This window comes from Phascolarctos cinereus, unplaced genomic scaffold (genome assembly GCF_003287225.1).
Source record: "Phascolarctos cinereus isolate Bilbo 61053 unplaced genomic scaffold, phaCin_HiC Scaffold_726;HRSCAF=1367, whole genome shotgun sequence".
Classification (NCBI taxonomy): domain Eukaryota; kingdom Metazoa; phylum Chordata; class Mammalia; order Diprotodontia; family Phascolarctidae; genus Phascolarctos; species Phascolarctos cinereus.
The window spans coordinates 57,524,839-57,541,223 of NW_027556098.1; the positions used below are offsets into that span (position 1 = coordinate 57,524,839).

The window sequence follows — 16,385 nt, forward strand, 5'->3', positions numbered from 1 at the left end:
CCTGACCTGGAGTCAGGAAGACTCTTCCTGAGTTCAAATCTGGACTCAGACACTTGCTAGCTGTGTGACACTGGGCAAGTCACTTAACCCTGTTTGCCTCAGTTTCCTCATATGTACAATGAGCTGGAGAAGGAATTGGCAAACTGCTCTAGTGTCTTTGCCAAGAAAATCCCAAATGGGGTCACAAAGAGTTGGACACAACCAAAAATGATTGAACAACAATAATCACACATACACATGCATATATGTATATTATATATGCACATGTATACATAATACACATATAGGTATACTTATACACCAATGGATACATATGCTCACATACATGTACATATGTATCAGTGTGGCATTTAATAAATGTTTATTGACTGGGTTGTGTATAAATGTAAGTGCACATATATGCATACACAATACACATGTGCGTGTTAAAACTGCACAAGATTTTGGAGACATCCTTCGTAATTTTGCTGTACACGAGACACTGTTCACAACAATTCTTTGAAGTAGATATGTTAAATATTATTATTTATAAAGCAAATGTAAGTGAAACACCTCTGAAATGTGGTGACATTCCCTAAGGTCATGAGGCTAGTAAGGGCTTGGTACCCATGGGAGCTTAAGCAAGTCACTCACCCTTCTGTGCCTTGGATTTCCTCATCTGTTAGACAAAGGAGTTAGCCTGGATGGCCCCTGAGATCCCCATCAGATCTGTCTGCATTGATGATCATGGCGATCTATAGGTAGATCTTCTCATTCCAAATCCAGCTCTTTCCACAACACCAAGATTTCTTGTTACAATTTCTGGACAATTATATTTGTAGTATTTCATCAATATCAAGAAGATAAGTGCTTAAAGATACAATTTAATGGTATGAACTGCTTTAAAATTGATAAGAGAATATATTTGACTACAAGACTTTAGTGTAGAGTTGAACAGCTCACAATCAAAATGCACCTTTATTCCATAACTGTCCAGAATGAAAGATGTTTAACTACTGTCAGTCAGTTAGTCAGTGAGTATTTAGTAAGCACTTACTACATGTCAGTCACTGTTCTAAGAGCTAGGGATACTAAGACGAAATCATGGAGCAGTTCATATCCTAATGACAGAAACAAAATGCCAGCAACTATGTGTGTACAAGATATATGCAGGAGAAATGGAAGACAGTCCCAGAGGGAAGAGACTTGGCAGGGGAGGAAAAAGTGTCAGGTAAGGCCTCCTGCAGAAGTTAGAATTTGATCTGATTCTTAAAGAAAGCAAGGACAAAGAAGGGAGGAAGTAGAGCATTCCCCTAGGGATAGCTGTTGTAAATGCATGGAGTCAGGAGAGTATCATGTGTAAGGAAGAGCAAGTAAACCAGTGTTGATAGACTAGAGTGTGTGTGTGTGTGTGTGTGTGTGTGTGTTTGTGGACGTGGGGTTGGAGAGAAGGAGGGGCCAAGCAAAAGAAGACTGGAAAGGTAGAAAATGACCAGGTTATTAAGAGCTTTGAATGCCAAATAAAGGACTTTGCATTTAATTCTGGAAGTAATATGGAGCCACTGGAATTTTTTGAGTAGTCAGGGTGACATGGTCAGACTTCAGAAGAAAATCACTTTGGCAGCTAAGTGGAGGATGGATTGGAGTAGAAAGATGCTTGAGGCAGGGATATCAAAGCTTTTGATATAGTGCAGGCATATGGTGATGAGGAACTGGACTATGGCGGTAGCTCTGTGAGTGGAAAGAAGACATATATGAGAAATGCTGCAAAAGTAAAAACAATAGGATTTGGCAAAGGATCAGACATGTATTTAAGTTCAAGTAGGGAGTCAAGGAAAATGCCACCATTGCTAGCCTTGGATAACTGGGAGGATGATAGTGCCCTTGAGAGTAATAGGGAAGTTGGAAAGAGGATTGGTTTAGGGGGAATGCTAATGAGTTCTGTTTTCAACACATTGAGTTTGAGATGCCTATGGGACATCCAGCTTGAGTGCTGAAATACTAACTGGGAATCTTGTGATTTGAAGCCCTAGAGAAACAGTGTTGGCCTTCACTACATCTATATAGCATTTAATTATGTAGTAGACCTACATGGGTTGACAACTTGTAGATCACCCCTTTGCATAAGCTTTTTATATTGAAATAGGCTAATAGTTGGGCTGTGCGGGAGAAAGTGAATTAATTCACTTGGAGCTGCAGATGTCAATTGGTCTAGTCATTCTGGAAAGCAGTTTGGAGTTATCCCTCCCAAATCACTTAATTGTGCATACCCTTTGACCCAGCAATACTACTACTAGGCCTATTCTCCAAGGAACTCAAAGAAAAAGGAAAAGCTCCTTTATGTATGAAAATATTTGTAGCAGTATTTTTTTGTGGTGGCAAAAGCCATGGGGATGCCCGTAAGTTGGGGAATTATAAAGTAATAGTATATAATGTCATGGAATACTTTTTGTGCTATAGGAAATGATGAAGGGGATACTTTCAGAGAAATCTGGGGAGACCTGTCTGAACTGAAGTAAAGCAGAGTGAACAGAACCAGGAAAACAGTTTATACAATGGCAACATTATAACGACAACTTGAAAGACTTAAGGACCCTAATCAGTGGAATGACTCCTGCTGCTCACCTCCTGACAGAGAGATAAGATGAACTCAAGTTGCAGAGATGTACATTTTTGGACATTGAGCCATTGTGGAAATTTGTTTTGTTTGACTATACACAGTTGTTACAAAGGTTATCTTTTCTTCCAATGGGGAAGATTGTGGAAAGAAGACATAACAAATGCTTGTTAATTGAAAAAATAGAATTAAAAAAAATAGCCTGTTAATGACACCAATGTCATGCCCATATGAAGTTGGTCAACAGCCTCTTTTAAGTCTTGCTAGAATTGTCTTACTGTCTTGCCTAAAGTTAGGTAGGCAGGACTATGTTTGCCACTGGTGAACATAAGATCATAGCTTTAGAACTGGAAGAGAGCATAGAGATTATCTATTATAGCCACCTAATTTTATAGACAAAGAATCTGAGAACTGAGAAAGGCAAAGTGATTTTCCTACAGTTAAAATGTTAGCAGAGCAGACGTCATCTTTCTTGCATGATTCCTATATGGCACATGGGCTCCTCCAATGCCCATGACTGGAAAAGAAGAAGACTCGATTTATTCATTATCATTCTTTTTGCATTTCCATCATTAAAGCAAATAATTTGTTAAAGTAAGGTATAGATATGCCTTGAGTAGAGATCTAAGCCCATGAACATCTTGACCAAGGTGTTCAGTTCTTGTGGTAAAATGAAATGCTTAGAGATGCCCAAAATATTTCCTTTTTCTCATAGGTATTCAGTCAAGATAATCTAGGGTAAATAATTCCTTAGCTATTGACAAGAGAAATGTAATAACCTAATTTTTAAAATTTTCTCAGAAAAGTATTTAATCTTCTCAACCATATAAAAGTACCTACCCAGGATTATAAGAACAAGAGATAGTGACAGAGCCGTGGGCTAGAACCTAGATCTCCTGACTAGTACTTGGTCCAACCCTTTTTATAATATGCTTGGTGGAGGAACAGTAACCACAGTACTCTTATGACTGCCAATTCAGATTTTTCTTTTCTAGGTGATGAACTAATGAAGAAATTAGGCTCATAAGGATGTTAGTTGTCATATGAAGTGGACTGTAGCAAGATCTGGTTTAAAAAATCTCTTAGTTTCCTCAATAGCTTTCATGTAAACCCTCAATAACTTGAGCTGCAAATTCTAAGTATGTTCTTATTTCTTCTGTGCAGAATGAAGATGTCTGGAATTATGTGGCTCCTCCTCTTCCAGTGAAATGTGTCAGATACTTGCCACTCCTGGCGGATTTATTTGGACTTGAAGATCAATCATGATGTCATTATAGGTCGCCTGCTTTCAAAATTACTGTTTTTTGCTTCATCAGCATTACCAGGATGGATACAATTTCTTTTAAAATTAGAAAACCAGTGATATATATTGAATTTAAATTCTGAATTCCAATGTAAACGTTTGGTTAATCTATTTTGTCATTTCTGAATTTCAAAATGTTATGTTGCTGTAACACTGGAACTAATTAAAAAAAAAGTGCCTTTGTTGTGTGTATGACATTAATGTTCTACTCTTTTGAAAATTTGTAGTGGAATGGAAGTGACCCTGGGTTTCTGAAGGCAAGCAAAATGGAGGGCCTGGTAGCCCTTTCCAAGCTGGAGCAGACTGTAGATCTGTGGGGCAGTTGGTCTTGAGCAGGAAATTGAAAACTGCCCAGCAGAGGCATTTGAACCAGCTAAGCACATGTTAATTAAGACAAGAGGGAAGCTTTCTCTGTGTAAGGGGTGTCACCAATTAATTTGACAAGTTTCCAATCAACCTGCTGCTATAGGGTATAGGGTATAGGAGGCAACTGAAGGAACCTTCTTATGACATGCAAGCATACTCATTGGTGTTGTACTGATTGGGTTTCAGAGACTAGAACTTTGTCTAGATGAATGTCTCACTCCCAGTGGGCCTTAAAAGTAAGCTGTGAGACGTGGTCCTTTCTCACTTCAAAATTCCTCTTTGTATTGCAGGATTAGACGTTGTACATTGGAGCCCAGAGTCTTGGAGTGGGGTCCTACCTAGGTTATAGATTATATCTTGAAGAGGGGTATTGTCCAGCAGCTGATGGATTTATTTGCAGCAAACCTCAAGTACCACATGTTTGGGGCTCATCTGTGTAATCAATAAAGTAACCAAAAATAACTAGGTTTTGCAGAGCACTATAAGGTTTGAAAGGCCCTTGTTCTTTAATCTTTTATCATTAGATCTTCATTTAAAAATAACTGGGAAATAGGTGCTATTATTAACCCATTTTAGAGAAAAAGAACTTGAAGCTGAGACTGAAGTATTTTGTCTAGGATGGCCCAGTAACTGTCCAAGGCAGGTCTGAACTTAGATCTTTATGCCTCCAGGTCCAAAATGCTATCTAGCTGCCTAGTGAAGCAGATAGGGCAGCTTGTCCTATCATGACATGAGTCTGAGAAGCTTGTCTGGAATCCTTACGGATTCCAGGTTCACAAGAAGGGATGTTTGTCAGATAACTGTGGAACTGAGTTCTTACCTTTGGGGGAGGATGCTTGTTGTCAATACTGATGCTGCTGCTTATCTTGATATTGATGATTTTTGACAGAGAACATTCCTATCAACCCCAATTCATCCAAAACTTCAACTTACTCTGTGTGCTTCAGAGACCCATTCAAACTATTTTTATCCAGGCTCTCCATTTTGGTTTTCCCCATAGGAATCTTTTGGAGAAATTTTCATGACCCCAAGTCCTAACTCACTGGTGGGATAGCTCTAAACAACAGTCAGTGAAGGTCTGATGAGAAAGGGTTTGCCTGTTCAGCCATCTCCAGAGCATGTTTACCTTCTTGGGGGTATCTAAGCCACAAGGTGATAGTTTGAGTCTTAGGGACACCATGAGAAAAAGGAACTCATGGAATACTGAAGCTTTGCCTGAATTGTAAACCCAAGTTCACTTCCTTTCCAGGTTGGAGCCGACGGGGCTAATTAAGTGCGTTACGTGCTCTTGTGTGTGAATTTTCTGTGCAGTGAAATAAAGTCTGTTGCACACCTAATACCTATGTCATACATTGAGTGCCAGTGTTGGAGCTGGTGATTCTGTTACTCACGTTTGGGGGAAACCTAGATAAGAGTTCAACTTAAGACTCATTTCATTGATTTAATCAGAGTAGAATGAGAGCAATAACCCAAAGAGAAATTGATTCTAGGATTCAGCCCCCAATATTGAACCCATGAATCCATTCTTTGTGAACTCAGGAGCTTGGAAGCTGGGTGGTCTGGACCACTACATTGGATCTAAGTAATCCATTTGACTGTATCCTTAAGTGAGTTATGTTCAATTGGTAGTTTGCCATGGAAAATGGCCTTATGAGCTGATGGAGGAAGGAAAGGAGGAAATAAATATTTATTAAGCACTTACTACATGCCAGACGCTGTGCTCAACACTTTACAAATACTTCATTTTGATCTTCCCACCAGACCTGGAAGGTGGATGCTATTACTGTCTCAATTTTATAGTCAAAGAACCTTAGACAAACAGAAGTGACTTATCCAGTGTCACACCCAGCACTCTATCCACTGAACCAACTAGCTGCCTCTAAAGAGCAAGAGTAATAAAAGGCTGAGTATCTTCTAGCAAGCATGAGGGGCAAAGAGAATTTTGCAGTGATACTCAGTGTGTGCAATATATCTTTTGTCTCTCAGTTGTGTGATAGCTATGCTCCTCTAAAAGGCAAAGAGATTTAAGAAAGGCACTTCCATTTTCTATCAAAGCAAATGCTTTTGAAAATAGAAAAAGAGACTCAAGGTAAAAACAAGAAGCAGAGTCTTAAGGACCTAATGGGAATCCTGGCCCTTATCAGGAGGATGGGAAGTAGAAGACTGTGTCATGGAGGAGAATGGGAAGAAAGACCACTAAACCCTTGTAACTAAATAATGAATGGGAAGCTTTTCACACTGCAGGAAAACAGCAGAGGCTAAACCAGGGGTGGGAAACCTGTGGCCTCCAAGACACATGTGGCCCTCTAGGTCCTCAAGTGTAGCCTCTTGACTGAATCCAAACTTCACTGAACAAATCCCCTAAATAAAAGGATTTGTTCTGTGAAACCTGGACTTAGTCAAAAGGCCTCACCCCAGGGCTTAGAAGGCCACATGTGGCCTTGAGGCTGCAAATTTCCCACCCCCAGAACCTTTCTTGAAGGAAGCAGCTAGTTGTTATCCAGTGTTCCCAAGAAGGATCCGAGAATAAGAGATTAGCAAAAGTAATCCCTTTCTTCTTACTAGAGTATAGTGAGCCACCTTTTTTTTTTTTAAATTGACACAAACACTAGAAATCTGCTGACTCCCTGGGGCATGAATTCAGGATGCAATGCAGAATGTCCCCAAAATTGTCAAGCCTGACAACCACTATCCACTTCTGGTGATTTATGTGGGGACAAATTAGATGACCACAAAGCATTGTTAAGGATTACAAAGTCCATTAAAAAAAGGAATGAAGACATTAATGGCATGAGATTTGCCAAAATAAGGCAAGAACTTTTGGAGAGAGAACCAAGTTTAGGAAGAGACCAGGTAATTAAGAAGATAGAATCTGGGGGTGAAATTAGGATCCTTGGACAACAACAAAAAGTAGAAGAAAAATAAACTGTTGGCCAGAGATGGCTTGGAATGGAATCCTAACTTGGATTGGTGAAAATGCATTTGCCTGGAGTCTTGCAGATCCAAGAAAAAGAATTGTAAATTAACAAAGGAGGAGGGGGGGAGGTATCCATTAAATATATACCATAAGAAGCTATATCATAGGAAGAAGACCCTCAGTATAAGACTAATAATTCATAGTAAAAAAAATATGAGAAAGGGGCCAGCAATAAATTCTTTTTTTTAAGATGTCTATATACATATATCTCAGATATGTGTAATAAGTAAAGTGAACTAGAAACCCTAATGGAAGGGAGCAAATTTGACCTCAGAAGGTATGACTGAGATTTTGGGAGATAAGAACTTTATGTGAAACAGGGTGTCAAAAAGGTAAGTCTCACTCAAAAGGAATAGAATAGGTATAATGGGAAGTGGAATAATATTACATATTAAGAAGATATATTTGAATAAAGAAATCTAGGAATTCTGATTAAGATGATAGAGTGAATGGGAACAGACCAGACTAGCTCAATGCACAAGTATTCCCACAAAGATGGCAAAGGAGTACTAGACTTATTAATGGTAAGAAATACAAAGACAAACTATAATAAGTGCTTATCCTTCAGCCTAGGGCTGCCCAAATAGCCAGAAACCTATGGGCACTCAGGAAGTCATCCTGTTAGAAAAGCCTGGTTAGCGCAAAACCTGGAAGCCTGCCAATGGAACAGAGATGCTCCAAGGACCCCTGAAACCTGGAGTTCTGTATACCTGTCCAAGGGCAGAAAGACTGGAATGCTCCCTTAAGGAAGCCCCAGGGAAGCCTTCTGACCCCAGACTGTGGTAATAAGAGTTCACAAAACTGAGATCTGGACTGCAGGGACCACAGTGGGACCACAGGGCCTCTGAAAGTTTGAAGCACACAGATCTGTAGAGCCCCTCAGAGCCTTGTAATATGCAGAGCCTCCACCCAGACAAGTGAACCTGAAATGCCTACATTCTGAATCAGGATACACCAGGGGAAGTGAAAGACAGATGCAAGAGCCCAAATGATACAGACCAAGTCCTAGAATGTCCCTACCATCACATCCAATAGTACAAGTGAAGTCAGAGTCTAGTCGTAACACAAATTGCCAATTTAGGAAGTAGGGATTGAAATATTAGTAAATGGAAGACAGGAACAATAAAGAAAATTTAATGGCTCCAAGGACATAACCCAGAGGAAGAGAATAATTCTACAACAACTACAAACAGAACCTCAGAAGGAAAAAAATTAGTCTGGCCCTAAGGACTACAAGAATTCATGGAAGAAATGAAAAGAGATTAAAAAAAAAGTGAAATAAGAGCTCTGGATCAAATAATTAGAAGAAGAAGAAAAAAAGCTAAATATAGGAAATGGTAAACCTTACCCAGTTACTCCCTGAAAATGAGAATGTATCCAACAGATGTAAATGACTCCATGAGAAATACTAGAACAAATAAAAAGACAGAAAATACACAAGAAAAATGCAGGCTATTTACTATCAAAAACAACAGATTAGGAATAATATATCAAAGAAAGAGAACTGAAGAATCACCACCAGTACCAACCAAAAAAAAAAAATGAACAAGACCTAGAACAAGAATGCTCTGTTCAAAGAAATCATAAATGAAACCTGCCCTGACCTATTAAAACCAGAGGGCAAAGTGAAAATAGAAAGAATTCACTAATAGCCTTCTGAAGAAATCTCTCTAAGATTAAAAAAAAAAGGTCAGGAATGTAAAATTCTGAGTCCAGAGATTCCAGATCAAAGAAAAAAAAATACTGTAAGTAGTAAGAGTTTAAACTCTGTATTGTTAAACTCTACAATTTAACAGTTTGAACTTTAGAGTGTAAAACAAAAGAGTTTAAGTGTCAGTAAGAATTACATAAGACTATCAACTATCACTATAAAGGATAACAGACCTTGGAAAATGATATTCCAAAAGGCAAAATATAAAGACTTTCAGTAAAGCATACTTTACCCTGCAATTCTACAAAGGGGAAAATGTACTCTTTATGAAACAGAAGACCTCCAAGAATTCTTGATGAAAAGACTAGTACTGAGTTAAAAGCTTAAATGTAAACATAAGAGTCAAGAGAAACATAGAAAGATAAATCAATTAAAGTAATTGGAATGAATAATATGATGATAATATATTTGCATTCTAAGGAGGGGCAAGAACTAAGTATCTCTTCAGAAACCTAATGCCTTCAACTGTCATAGAGAGAGTTAAATAAGACTAAGAAAGGGACTGGGTGTGACTTTATTCTATTTTTATGATCTTGAGGGGAAAAAGTCAGAGAGAGAACCCTGGAGAAAAATAGGATAAAGATGGAGGTGGAACATATTATCTCATATAATCAGGGAGCATGAGAAGAAGGGTATGCAAACATGAAGGAAGGGGTCTGGGAAGAATACATTACATGAACTTCACTTTCATCTAAAACAGTAAAGGGAGTGTTTATCACACAATGTGTGTAAACTTAATAGGGAAACAAACGAGATAATGAGAGGGGAGAGAAGAATTTAAGAGAGAGGGTAGAATTGGAGAGAAATTAGTCATAAGTAAAACAAACTCCAGTTTTGGAAGGTGAACCATGAAGAAAGGATTAAAAGTAAAGAAAGGGTAAGAACCTTTGATTGGCAGTTTGGAATCAGGGGAGAGACAAAGGACAGAGGAACAGAAAGGAATTGCTTCAATTCCCTTTTGCTAACTTCTTTTTTTTTTTTGTAAAGAGAGAGGGGCAATGAGAAGAAAAAAATACAAGAGGATAGGATACAGGAAAGTATATAATTAATCATCAGAATTATAAATAGAAATGGGAAGAACTTACCAATAAAATGGAAGATTATATCAAGATGGATTAGAAAGCAGAGTCCGACAATATGATGTTTACAGAAAAAGCATATATCAACACATACAACTTCATGAAAAGCTAAAACCCATTCTGGAGTGCTTCAGATGCATTTTTAAATGATGAGGGTAGAAGGGGTAGCAGTCAAAATCACAGAAAAAGAAATGGTAACTAAAAGATAAACAAGGAAAATATAGTTAAACTTGCCATAAGCAATGGCTGAATATCAATTATATATGATATATATGCTATGCATATGTGTGTGTTATAGATGTGTAAGCAGATATGGGTATCTATACATACATATGTAATACATTTATATCATACATATGTGTATATAGCTTATATACATATATGTACTCTAGTGGCATGGCACCTAAATGCTTAAAGGAAAAATTAATCAAATTATATAGAGAAAAAGTAAAACTATAATAATTGAGAAACTTAACATACTGTACTGCTTTCAGACTTAGACAAATCTAACTAAAAGATAAACAAGGAAGAAGTTAAATATCTGAATAGAATTTAGAAAAGTTAGATACGATAGATCTGTGGTGATAATAAATTGGAATTAAAAGAGTATATCTGTTTCTCAGCTGTGCATGGGCACCTTTAAAAATCTGATCATGTGTTAGGGCCAAGATACCTCATAAATGAATGCAGAAAAGTATAAGTATTAAACGCCCTTCGCTGACTATAATGCAATAAAATTATATTTAAGGAATTAAATTAACATTTAATTAGGGAGAAAATAACTTAATCCTAATAATTATTGGGTTAAAAAACAAATCATAAAACAATGCATAATTTCATCAAAGAAAATGACCACAGTATGACAACATACAAACATATATGGAATATAGCTAAAGTAGCCTTTAGGGGAAATTTTATATATTAAAAAAAATTCATTAACAAAAGAGAAAGGATAGTCTAAAGGATTAGACATTCAAATAAAAAATGAAATTATAAAATCCAAGAATGAAAAAATCAACTAAACACCAAAATAGAAATTCTGAAAATCAAAGAAGAGATTAACAAAAAAGCAAAATGTTGGACTGATAAATAAAACTAGGAGCGATTAAAAAAACTAACAAACAAGAAATGGAAAAATTATCAATAGATGGGGAAACAAGCTTTTGGCCAAATATAATGCCCATTTCTATTAAACAACAACAACAACAAAAATTACACTGAAAAACATAGGAATAAAAGGACCTTTCCTTATTATGGTAAATCACATCTGTTTAAAACTAACAGTCAATAGAGGAATAAGTGCTAGAGGGTTTTCCAATGAGCTCTAGGATAAAGCAAGAAAAGCTACCATGACTATTATTTGATATAGCTCTAGAAATGCTAGCTATAGGAATGAGAGAAGAAAGAGAAACTGAGAAAATAAGTGCAAAGGGAAATAAAACTTTTCTTTTTCTTTTGCAGATGATATGATGGTCTATTTAGAGAACAATGGGAAGACAACTAAAAATTAATTAAAACAGTAACTACAAAAATATAGCAGAATATAAACTCACAATCAATAAATAATTAACTTTTTTTGTAAATTACCAGCAAAACTCAGAAGAGACAGAAAAAGAAACTATTAAAAATAACTACTGACTATATAAAATGTTCACAACTACCAAAACATGCAAGAACTATATGAATACAACTACAAAATACTGTACAGAAATAAAGAACTTAATAATTGGAGAGATATTAACTGCTTATGGTTTTATTGTCATAAAATGACAACACTATCTCAATGTGCAGAATTACTGCTCTGCCAATCAAATTGTGCAAGAATCACTTTATGGAATTGTTAAAAATATTGCCAAAATTCATCTGAAGGAATCTCAAAGTTTCAAGAACCTCAAGAAAAATTTATATATTTTTAAAGTCAGAAGGAATAAGGCCTAGCAGCACTGGATCTCAGACTATATTATGTAGACGTGACACTAAACTATTTGGTACTGTTTAAAAATAGAAAAATTGATGGGTGGAATATGTACTTAAGATATAAAAAAAAAGTAAATGGACCTAATAGCTTAGTATTCAATAAACCCCCAAACCTCCAACTATTAAGGACTCACTAGTCAACAAATTCAACTTCCAAGAAAATTGGAATGTGGCCTGGCAGAAATGAAGTTTAAATAAACATTCACACCATATACCACAATAAGACCCAAATAGGCATAAGATTTAAATGTAAGGGTCACATCTTAAAGAATTTAGAAGAACAGAGAATAAAATACCTTTTGTGCCTATGGATAGAAGAATTCTTAACCAAACAAGGGATAGAGAGGATGACAGAAAAGAAGGTAAATGCTTCTTATACAAAAATGAAAAGCACAAACAAAACAAAGACAAAGGTAAAAGGGAAAGAGTTGACTGTCTGGGCAGTGTCACACACCTGCCACACACCAGCTATCATGGAAGGTGAAGCTATTGGATCTCTTGAGTTTGAGAGTTCTGAGCTCCAGTGGGCTGAAGCATCTTAGGTATCTACCCTAAGTTCAGCATTAGTATGGTGAACCCTTGAGAGTGAGTAGCCAGTAGGATGCCAGAAGAGAAACAAATCAGACCAGATCAGAAATGGAGCAAGCCAAAACTCCCATGCCTAATCTGGGTGGGGCTAGAATTTGATTAACCCCTGCTAATTCCAATCTGGGCTAGTTAAGGAGCTGCTGTTCAGTCATTTTCCAGTTGTGTCCAACTCTTTGTGACCCCATTTGGGGTTTTCTTGGCAAAGATGCTGGAGTGGTTTACCATTTCCTTTCCCAGTTCATTTTACAAATGAGGAACTGAGGCAAACAGATTAAAGTAATTTCCCCAGGATTACACATCTGAGGCTAGATTTGAACTCATGAAGATGAGTCCTCCTGACTCCAGGCCTGTCACTCTATCTACTTAGGGAAACACAGTTCTAAAAAAAAACAAAGTTGGCTGAGGAAAATAAAATCTTTGCTGCAGAATTTCTCTGATAAAAATCTGATATCTGAGATACATAAGGATCAAAATTAAACATATAAAAACAAGAACCATTTGTCAGAAGATAAACTGTCAAGACTATGAAGAGATAGTTCTCGAGGGAAGAAACCCAAGCTATCAACAGCCGTATGTCAATAGGCTCCAAATCACTAATAATGAGAGAGATTCAAATTAAAACAGTGTTGATATTCCATCTCACACTCAAGAGATTGCCAAAGATGACAAAAAGTGAAATTGAGAGTAGGTGAAGGGAATATGAGAGTGCAGGCACATTAATGGGCTGTTTGTGCAACTAAGAGCTCCCCCCCCAAAAAAAAAAGGTGAATCATTCTGGAAAGTAATTTCAAATTAAACTCAAAAGACAGTAAGCTGTGTATATATTTTGACCCAGCAATATACTACTAGGACCTTCTGGTCACATATATACAAAAATATTCATAGTAGCAATTTTCATTGTGGCAAAGGACTAGAAACTAAGGAGGTCACCATCACCTGGGTAATGCTAAACAAATTATGGTATATTAATGTAATGGAATATTATTACATCCTAGGAATTGACAAAAGGAATGGATTGAGGGAACTTATCATGGAATGATTTATATTAACTGAAGCAAAGAACATGAGCAGAACTAGGAGAAAAATTTGTGTTGTGATTACAACATTGCAAGGAAAAACTACTTTGAAACTTCGAATTCTGATCAATGCAACAATGAGTCACAACTTTAGAAGATTGATGAAATATGCTGCCCACCTTCTGACAGAGAATTGATAAAAGTGAGGTGCACAATGAGATGAGATATATGCTTACATCATGACTAATATGTGGATTTATTTTGCTTGATTATGTTTATTTCAAAAGAGAACTTTCAAAAATTAAATTTTGGGGGGAATTTAGAGTGATGATAGATTTAGGATGATAGTGATAATGAAAACAAGATAGAACATTTCATTTAAAAACATGCACACAGAAAAGAAAAGGAAAAAGTGCCAAGGGAGTCCCATAGAAGCAGGACATCTTTTAAGCTAATATGTTGGATTTATCCCATTAAAAAAAAAAAGTCAAGCTGTTGGTAATAGAGATTTACAGTTTCATATGCAATCTTCTTTTTTCTGTTCTTTTCCTATGAAGATATTAATGTTCACTAAAGCTTGTCAAATTCTGAATAACAAAATAAAAATTATTTTAGAAAAGAAATTCAGGAACCTGAATGGGGAAAATGATAGGTAATGTTTATCAACAAATTAACCAATCAATCAATCAACAAATATCTATTAAGTGCCTGCTATGTTCCAGGGATGGAGATATTAGTCTAAAGAATGAAAAACGCCCTACTTACAATGACTTTACATTCTAATGGAGGAGAAAACAAATACATGTGAAAGCTACAGAGACAGAGAGAAACAGAGTTAGAGAGTATAAATATAAAGCTAATAAATACAAATGATCAAAGTAGTTAAATACAAGGTAGTCTGGGAAATGAGGGTTCTAGTGGTTGACAGAACAGGGAAAGGCTTTATGCAGAAGATACTGAAACAGAAATAAGAAGACTATGCATTGCAGACCTGGAGCATGGCCAGCAGATCAGATTATAAACCTCACCCTCAGGCATAAAATCAAAAGACTACTTCTTGACCTCTGACCTAGTTAATAATTTCGTGACTCATCTTAATGATAAAGTTGTACTTCAGAAGGTCTAGGAGTCAATTAGAGGAACAACTGTTCTGAAAACTCTGATTATCAAAGAACAATTCCTGGGAGAATTGTATTTATTTAGATTTGGGATGGAAGAGTGACTGGCCCTTGTCTCACAGGCACTTAAAGTTGTTAAGAGAAAAGATAATAAAGGATTCTGAGATCTTATGAAATCTATGTACATTCCATGACCTAAAATTCTACAGGGAAATTGATCCTAGGAGAGATAATCAGACACCATCAAGAATCAAATTCTTAAAACAAATAAAAGTCATTTCCAATGAGGAAGGAAAGGGGTGACTGTCAAAACTTGTCAATGTGATAACAAAGGGAATTCATAAACCAACTTAGAAAAAAACCTAGAAGGTGGAAGCAAGGATAAGTAACAATGCAAATACCGAAGCTGGACATGGTCCTATAAAAATAGTATCAGAGACAATAAAACTTATTATGAGCTAAGGCTAGTTAAGAGGAACATCAGGGACAACAAAAAGGTTATTTTTAGTTACATTGGGAAAAAAAAAGATGGAAAAAGATCAAAGGTTAGGCCCTCTGCCAGAAGTGGATGGGATGATTGTAATGCCTACCAAATGGAAGGCATCAACTCTGATTTTGTTTCCATTATCTCTGCTCAGGAAAAACATTCTTGTATTATAAAAGACAAACAAAAATGCCCAGTATGAAGTTGAAATCTGAGATAATTGAGGATATGAAAGAGCACCTTGTTATCCTTGATGAATCAAAATTGCTGTCATAGTTAGCTGAATAAATGGAGGATATGATGGCTTGAGTCACTGTCTTCAAAAGATTGTAGAGAATAGAAGTTCTGCAGAATATTATGATAGCCAAATGTTCTGATTTTTCCAATTTAAAAATTTGTAAATTATAGGCTATTGAACTTGACTGATTCCAATTTGCAAACATATTGAAGTGTAGTTAGTGAACATTGAGTTAAGGAATGGTGGCCACTAAGTTAACATGGCTTCATCAAGCATAGGTCGTGACAGATTAATATGCTACTTTTTAAAATATATTTATTTTTATTATTAATTAATTAATTTTTAATTTTCAACATTCACTTCCACAAGATTTTGATTTCCAAATTTTCTCCCTATCTCTCCCCTCTCCCTACCCCAAGTTGGCATGCATTCTGTATATCCTTTCCTTCAATCTGCCTTCCCTTCTATCACCCCCCCATTTATCCTTCACTTCCCTATTATCCCTTTCCCCTTCTATTTTCCTGTAGGGCAGGATAGATTTCTATACCCCTTTTCCTGTATATCTTATTTCCAAGTTGCATGTAAAAGCAATTTTTAACATTCATTTTTAAAACTTTGAGTTCCTAATTCTTTCCCTTCCTCCCTCCCCACTCACCTTCATTAAGAAGGCAAGCAGTTCCAATCTATTACTTTTCTGACAGGGTTATTGGACTGGCAGATCTCTGGAATATTTAAGATATACCTGGATTTCAGAAAAAAAAATTAATGAAGTCTCTCATACTACTCTTTCAGATGAGGTAGTGGCCTATTTCTTTCATTTTGAGCAAGGGCCCTTGGCTAGCCCATCCTTCATTTCAACCCAGCTTCTGACTCTCAAGATTTTAGCACCATGACCCTGCACATGTACCTTCTTCCTCTCACTCTTCCTACCA

General features: G+C 36.5%; 1 protein-coding gene across 1 annotated transcript in view; it reads left to right on the forward strand.

Annotated features, from left to right (window-relative positions):
* The window catches only part of EFHC2 (EF-hand domain containing 2), a 250,745-nt gene extending 245,155 nt beyond the window's left edge, over positions 1-5,590 (forward strand). The window contains exon 15 of the mRNA XM_020996051.2: positions 3,761-5,590. Within this exon, the coding sequence (XP_020851710.1) occupies positions 3,761-3,862 (102 nt within the window). The 3' untranslated portion in view covers positions 3,863-5,590. The remainder of the gene's footprint in view (positions 1-3,760) is intronic.
* Positions 5,591-16,385: the final 10,795 nt, after the last annotated feature.